At 44.1% G+C, this 7,728-nt stretch overlaps 1 protein-coding gene across 2 annotated transcripts; it reads left to right on the forward strand.

The window, feature by feature from the left end:
- Positions 1 to 1,022: 1,022 nt before the first annotated feature.
- SPATA19 (spermatogenesis associated 19) lies at positions 1,023 to 6,545 on the forward strand. Of its 2 annotated transcripts, XM_039253789.1 has the most exons (7): positions 1,023 to 1,170; positions 1,330 to 1,386; positions 1,893 to 1,985; positions 2,142 to 2,233; positions 4,691 to 4,768; positions 5,071 to 5,146; positions 6,364 to 6,545. In XM_039253789.1, exons 1-6 carry the CDS (start codon positions 1,093 to 1,095, stop codon positions 5,135 to 5,137), a joined length of 465 nt encoding a protein of 154 aa, XP_039109720.1. In that variant the 5' UTR covers positions 1,023 to 1,092; the 3' UTR covers positions 5,138 to 5,146; positions 6,364 to 6,545. The 2 variants fall into 2 exon arrangements, with proteins under 2 accessions (XP_039109720.1, XP_039109721.1); XM_039253790.1 differs by lacking the exon at positions 6,364 to 6,545 and having other exon boundaries at positions 4,691 to 4,757; positions 5,071 to 5,142.
- Positions 6,546 to 7,728: the final 1,183 nt, after the last annotated feature.

Here is a 7,728-nt window from a genome sequence, read left to right on the forward strand (position 1 = left end):
GCTATATGAAGGGAATTCAAGAGCGTGAAATAAAGGTTTTCTATTCTTTTCAGAAAATAAGAATAGAACCTTTATAGAATATTAGAGTTAGAAGAAAACTACAGACATTATTCTGTTCTTCTTATTTTGAAACAAAGAAACTAGAACCAGGGACTAATAATTGAGTCAAGATCACACAACAAGTTAGTGGTAAAGACAGGATTACAATCCTGGTTTTTAGGATCTTGAGAATAGTCTCAGGGTTAGGCTACAATTACTTTTGAGAGCAGCTGGACATTTGCTCAGGATCCTTTAGGTATATTGAACTTCCAATTTCTTGGTGAAGGTTTTAGATGGGAACAGCAGCCAATTGAGTCTACCAATGTTTTCCCCCAACTCCAAAGTCATAGCACAATCTCCTTTTCATTTCCATTTTATTGTCCTTCCACCTAGGCAGCCCACTGGAAATCATCAAGAAATATTTTTAAAATAAGAAATAGAACTTTCATCTTTTATCATTTGGGTCTTTTTTTAATGATTTGAATCACTCGTGTAAACAAAGTAGAAAAGAAGAAAATATCCTTGTTGAGAATTTTGATCTTCCATCTTTGATTTTTTGTGGGTGGACAGATTCTTTTTTTTCCTTGTATGTAAGAATAAGAAGTACCTGTGGTATTGTTTGCATAAATGTCTGGAAGACCCAGATCATTTTGTTACAAATTTCTTCTTTTGATTTATAAAATCTCTTTATGTTTCAGCACTGCTCAAAACAAGGTGACCAGCCATAATCCCCTTGCCCCAATCAAATCTCTATGATTTTGATAATTTCCCCCATGTGTCTTCCTCAGGTTGAACTGGTTATGTCTTATGTTTCTTCCCATCCCTCCATCTCTCCATTTCTGAGCTATGGCCATCACTAAGGCAGATACTTCCTGACCTCTTTTTTCCATCTCCACTTTGACCCAGAAGATTAAAGGAGGCCATTGTCACATCATCATTGGCCAGCCAATCAGGTGAGCACCTCCTATCAATGACTTCCTTGTTCCAGAGGAGTTCTCAGGCAGCTTCAATGGAAGGAGGGAGCCAAGAAAGAGGCCTGGCATAAATCCAAAAATGATAATTACAACATGGATTGTGTACATTCTTGCCCGGAAAGGTGCAAGGTTCCCCTTTCCACCAAAAATCAGTTCGGTAGGTGGAGCTGAAATTGTTTCTCTTCTATCTCTTCCCTTTTGAGCTCCCTACTGTCCTTCCAAAAAGATCTTATAATATATAACTTTGGGTAAGAATGGTGGAGGAGGTCTGGGTCTCTAGGTATTCTGAGGGCATTAACTTACCAATTTGTTGCAGGACATTGAAGTTGTAGAAAGTGAGGCTGTATCTGTAGTACAGCACTGGCTGAAAAAAGTGAGTAAGATTCCTCTACGACTCAAGGGACCCCAAATTCTAGAGAGCTGGCCTCAGCTGGTGCAGAATATGGACTTCTTTCCTCCTAAACCTGGGAAACTGAAATTCACTGCCAAACACCCTACCTAGAGCTGTGTCTGATTCACCAAATGTCCTAGAATATGCTGGGAGTTGTGTCCTCATCAGAGATGTGTTGGAATAATCACTATCCCCACCCTGCTTCTCAAGGATACTGGATGAGGGGTTTCAGATGTGTCACTTCCAGCTACAGGGCATCTCAGTAATATCTTGGGATAGGGCCAAGGACTTAATGAGTCCCCTGGAATTCTACAGGAAGGTAGAATAGACAAGCTTACTTACTACAGAACTGTGAGAAACAGTGTGTGTAGGAGAAGACATATAGTATGTGAGCTGTGACACAGGGGGAAAACAGAGAAAAGAAAGAAGAGACAGACTTGGGCTCAGATACAGAGCAACACTTTCAGGGGAAATTACTCACCTTTCAGACTGAAGAAGAGGCTTCCCAGGACATAAAGGAGAAGATGTCCACCAACTGCCCTCCCACACATGGCCAAGATGTACACGTGACCAGAGATGTGGTAATTGAGAGTTTGAGGCAATCATCCTAGGGGAGTGGGCAGATAGGTAGGGGGGCAGGCAATAAGCTCTGACTGAAAAGGGTCTTGGGCAAGTGGGTAGAGCTTGTCCAGGCCAGGCTGGACAGTAATTACATGCACCCCACCTGGGTTTCCTAGGTGAAGCACCATCTATCAAAATCTGATTTGTTGGCAAACCAGAGTCAAGAGGTCCTGGAGGAAAGAACAAGAATCCAGTTCATAAGATGGAGGTAAAGCATCTCATTTGCCCTAAGCCCCTTGTGGGGAGGGAGGCACATGCCCCCCACCTTCAGTATTCCTGGCCAACACAAACTCATAGCTATTCTTCTCCAGAGATGTTGACTTCTTTGGCTGAGAAATTTTTCAGTCTTACTTTGGGGTCTTAAGGGAATATTTTTTGCTATCTTGAAAGCCCAGCTCATTCCTGAGTTTTAACATGACTTGAGGGGTTGCAAAACTGGGCTTGCACACCATTTCTTAAATGCTTCTGAATAAATTTTAGACTTCTGTTACTTTTGCACTTGATTTGTTCAGAAGTGGCTGTACTTTAAAGAGCAAAAAGAAAATAAGCTCTTAAAATGCAAAAGCCTGAGCCCTCATCTGCAGCTGAGGTGAGAGGAGGTTTTTCAGTGCCTGAGGCTAGAATTCTGTGTTTCACATTATGGTTGCTTTGCCAGCCTCCTGCTGTGCCTGCTGGAGCACGGACCACCTGCATCCGCCTCTCCTGGCTCTGGAGGGCTGAGACCCAAGGTGGAGGGAGATGGGCCTGGAAGCCAGTTCATTCCCTCTGGCATGAGCTTCCTTATTTCCTTTTGAGGATTTGGGTTCACTCAGAGTCTTTTTTTCCCAGCCAAAGAAATGTGGGATTGAACTGGTCCTCCCTGAAACTGTGGAGGAGCCCCCCCCCTCATTTCTATACTCTTTTCTTCCTTCCCCTGCTTTCATCACCAGCTTTGTTCACTTCTACCATTTGAAGGACGTATTTCTCAAGAAATGTATTTCTGCTGAGGGATATCCAGTTTTTTCTGTTTACCCTTTACAGTGCTATCAACATTTTAAAACAGGATGCAAATGCCCAGTAATTATTTAATAGAAAAGGGTAATAAATAGAGGAATTTGAGACCTCCTTGGGAAATGCTTTTTGGATTGGAAACGTATTCTAAAGTCATAAATGTTGGGGACAGTACATAACCACTGCTGTACATGTGGGAGATAGTCCCTGCCTGACATAGCTGCACTGTATGGAATTGTAAATGTTGCAGTTCCTTGGTCTGGATAATATGAACATCATCTTCAGATATTTTTTTTAAACCTTAGCTGTATGGCATAACTAGGTTAAAGCTTTGGAGACAAGCTACAGGAATCACAGTCAATTATCCATGTATAATTTTTCCACTCTGGACTTTCTGTGGATTTTTTAAATCCATAAACTGTGACTAGTTTCCCTACAAGCCTCTAGTCTTGGTATTATTTTATTAGGTTCAGTAAATATGTAGTCAAGGAATACATATCCCTTCATTAAGCATCAGTGGATACTCATTTATTTGGTAGATGAGTACCGACCACCAGATGTTTGCTAGGACCTCTAAAGAGAGTGAAAATAAGATGGAGTTCCCAGTTTCAAAGGGATAAAAGTGAACAAGGTAGATAAGATGTTAGAGAAAATGTCAGAGAAGCCATGAAGAGGATTTACAAGAGCATAGCATGGGACATCCAGCTTTCACAAATTCTAGACATTGCTGCCTGGGGTAGCCAGAAGAGGTTTCTAGCAGGACATTTGCTTGGACTGACCCATGAGCAGGAGCAGGGAGGAGGGAATCTTCAATAGATCATGAAAGCCTTGCAACTTGGCCAATTCCATCTGGCCTCAAGTGCCCAGTGCTGTGACCCCTTCTCTGAGGTCTCCTTCTTTGTGCCTTGGGCTGAGAGTAATCTCTTCCTTCTCTGGAATCCCTTTATCCTCTCTTGCCTCTCTCTTTGGGCACTGACCCAGCTCTACCTTGTGTGAGTGATAAATGAGCACATTTATCTCTCCCAGACTTCAAGTCTTCACGTTGAAAGCCCCAGAGCACCTAGAACAAGGCAGTTTCAATAGATGCAAAAATGGAGGATACAGTGGACACACTGGTTTTGCTGGAGTGGAGGGTTTGTGGGGGGAGGATGGAGTTGAGGAGAACATGAACTGCAGCACAGAGAAGAAGGCAAGTCAGAATGGTGAAATAAAACAACAGCAGCAATGAAGGGCCAGCAGCTTCTTTGTGACAGAACTTTCCAGAATTATCTCTAAACCATAGTGAATATGGCACAATGTAGGCCATAAAGATCTGATAAAGAAGTTGGAGAGGAATTCAGAAGGAGTGAATTCCATGTCTTACAAGACTACTCACCTGCTGTGCAACTCTAGTAATGGCACTTAAACTTTCTGTTTCTTTGACTCTCCTTAGGACCATTTGCTACCTGCCCAGGATTATTGGGTGGCTCAGGGGTACTTGATAGTAAAACAAAACAAAACAAAACAAAACAAAACAAAACAAAACAACACAACCCTTGTGTGCCTCATGCAAGAAGAGTGAAGGACAAGATCAGTATTTCATGGCAGCCGAGTATCATTCATATGATTCTAACCCATTCACTATTCTTAGTGAAAAAGAAACAGGAATTCCAAATGTTTGAATGGTGTCTTGCAGCCATACCCGTATCTTCCAAGTGCCAAGTGAGGTGAGGGAGGATGTTATGCAAGAACGAATAGAGCAGGTGAGACGAAGGTAAGCCATTTGGGACAAGTTGATTTGTACTCCTAACTGGGGGCAGATGGTGATGGGGGTGGCCGCTGGCCTCTCCTCTGTGGGTTTCCCTGGTTCAAGACCACACCTAGGCTCCCTGGCCATGCCTGGAGCCCTTCCTTCCAGAGTGCCTCTTTGTGGGACTTTGCTCCAGGACCCAAATGGGGCAATGACTCAGGCATGGGCTGTGTGGCCATCCCAGCTCCATTCCATGGTCTAGGTGTGAGCTCTGGGCAGGCTTTGCCATCTGGCAGCCTTTCCTCTGCCTTGTTCCTCTTCTGCAGCCTATACAACCTTACGGATGAATCATCTCAGGAGATTCACAACAGAACTTCCTATGCAGACTGCTGAGAGCTACAGGTGAGAGGGTGAGGAACTGTGCAGAGAAGGTGGCTGTCCTGGGTGTGAGACAGTGTGCTGGGATGGGAGCTTGATTAAAAGGTTTAACCTTTCCTTTTCATAAGGGGGCTTGCACTTGGGGCCAATGGGAATGAGGGGGCTACCTTAGGCATCTGCCATGCCTCTCAAATTTCTGGAAGGGCTTGAAGTCAAGTTCAGATTTGGCCTGACACTTTTAGCTGTGGTGTCACAGTGAGTGCTTCTCAGTCAGGCACAGAGGAGGGACCACCTGGGGATCTTGTGTTAGTAGGTTGTTGGGGGACCTGCTGCTCTGCATTTCTAACACCCCCAGGCATTGCTGACACATTGAACCACAAGGTCACAGAGCACTGGGGTCCAGGAGTAAGAACGTATAGGTTTTGGCACAGCCACCAATTGGGACTTGACTTTGGGTCCCATGGCTTCTTGGCCTGCATTTGGAACCTGTGGTCATAAGAGTGGCCGTTTACATAGCTTTGGTAGGTGGAAGGCCAATGACAGTCAATGCATTACAGAGCCCATCCATACAGGAAACGGTTACTGTAACTCGTGCCACGTGTGGAGACTGAACTGGCCATTATAGAGGGCTGAAGGAGTGATTTAAACACAGTTGAACCCAACATACTTTCGAGGAAGGCTATGGAGGTATATCACTGGCATTTATGGAACACTTATTGTCTACCAGAGCCGGCACAAGGCATTGTCAATATTTCTCATCTGATCCAAAAGAACGTTAAGAGGAGGGCATTATTCAGGCCCATTATACAGATGACAGAGGATAAACCAAGCCTCAGGAGTGGATACTTGCTTTTAGTTCAGCTCCATGTGCCTCAGTTTCCTCAGACTTTAGAACACTGTGTTGAGGACAATGGCTTTCAGCACTTAGTAAATGGCATGATGTGCCATGTCAGTTGTTTATTCATATTAAAGGGATAAGGAATCTGGGGTGCTTGCAGGGCCTTCTGAAGTTTGAAGAAGCAGATTTCAATTTGAATTTTCACTTTAGGTCAATTCAAATGGAAAATTTCAAGTTCGAAGAAAGCCAAGTTTCAATTCCATCTTTGATACACCATCGTCCTTTTCCCTTCATGGGTTTTTCTGCTCTATGTGCATGAATGTCAGGGTGGTGGGCTTTGAGGCATGATCATCAAGACTTGTAGCCATCCTGCATTTCTGTGATGCATTCCTCTGCTTCCCAGGTTCATATCCTTTAGCGTCAAGGAATAGCCTATGTCAGAAGAACGTTTATCACCCCTTGACCTGAGGAGCGACCACACCCTGAACAGATAGAATCTGGCGGGTGAGCTTTTCTTTGTGACAATTGCAGCACTGGAATCTTCCTGCTGAACTGCTAATAAAGAGACATGGTATTTAATCACTGTCCTGGCCTCTGGTGTGAGCGCTTTGTCATCCATTCATTCATCAGCCTCTGAACACCTCATGGGCTTGGCTCTGCAGACACACAGCTTGCAGCATTTTGAGGAGGCAGACAACAGGCCTGCACAGAGCTGTATCAGCAGGCCTTGCAGGGTGCTCCTGGAACACTAGAAGGGGTGCTGGGCTGGGCCAGGAAAGGAGGGCTTCTAGGGGAAGTGTGTCTTGTTTGTTTCACTCAAGTATTTATTTTTATTTACTTCTTCTCTAGCTCTCTTCCTGTCTTTATGTAGATCCAAGTTTCTGACTTATATTCCTTTCCCTTTCTGAACAACTTTTAACATTTCTTGTAAGGCAGGTCTACTGGAGACAATTTGCTTTGATTTTTGTTTGAGAAACTATTTCTTTTTTTTCCAGTTTTTAAATATACCTTTTTTTAATAGTTTATTTTCAAGTTGGTTTCCATATTACACCTAGTGCTCCCCTCCCACACTGTTGGTGGGAATATAAACTGGCGAAGCCCCCCTGGAAAACAGTGTGGAGGCTCCTCAAAAAACTAACAATAGAACTCCCCTAGGACCCAGCAATAGCACTGCTAGGAATTCACCCAAGGGATACAGGAGTGCTGGTGCATATGGGCACATGGACCCCAATGTTCACAGCAGCACTCTCAACAATAGCCAAATCATGGAAACAGCCTAAATGTCCATTAACTGATGATTGGATCAAGAAGATGTGGTCTATATATAAAATGGAGTACTACATGGCGATGAGAAAGAATGAAATCTGGTCATTTGTAGCAATGTGGATGGTACTCGAGGGTGTTATGCTAAGTGAAGTGAAGTAAGTCAGGCAGAGAAGGACATATCGTATGTTTTCACTTACTTGTGGAACAGGAGAAACTTAACAGAGGACCATAGGGGAGAAGAAGAGGAAAAATAGTTGGGGAGAGGGAGAGAGGCAAACCATGAGAGACTCTTGAATGCTGAGAACAAACTGAGGGCTGATGGGGGTGGGGGAGGGGAAGGGGGTGATGGGCATGGAGGAGGGCACTCGTTGGGATGAGCACTGGGTGTTATATGGAAACCAACTTGACAATAAACTATGAAAGATAAAAAACCCCACCCAGTGCTCATCCCAACAAGTGGCCTCCTCCATGCCCATCACTCCATTCCCCTCCCCCCCCCATC

Source organism: Hyaena hyaena, unplaced genomic scaffold, assembly GCF_003009895.1.
Source record: "Hyaena hyaena isolate Hyena2069 unplaced genomic scaffold, ASM300989v1 scaffold_465, whole genome shotgun sequence".
NCBI classification, from domain to species: domain Eukaryota; kingdom Metazoa; phylum Chordata; class Mammalia; order Carnivora; family Hyaenidae; genus Hyaena; species Hyaena hyaena.

Coding starts and splice junctions, on each gene's coding strand:
- SPATA19 (XM_039253789.1), top strand. CDS start 1,093: ATGATAATTACAACATGGATTGTGTACATTCTTGCCCGGAAAGGTGCA. Junction 1,171..1,329: donor TTCCACCAAAAATCAGTTCG/GTAGGTGGAGCT, acceptor AATTTGTTGCAG/GACATTGAAGTTGTAGAAAG. Junction 2,234..4,690: donor ATCCAGTTCATAAGATGGAG/GTAAAGCATCTC, acceptor GGTGTCTTGCAG/CCATACCCGTATCTTCCAAG.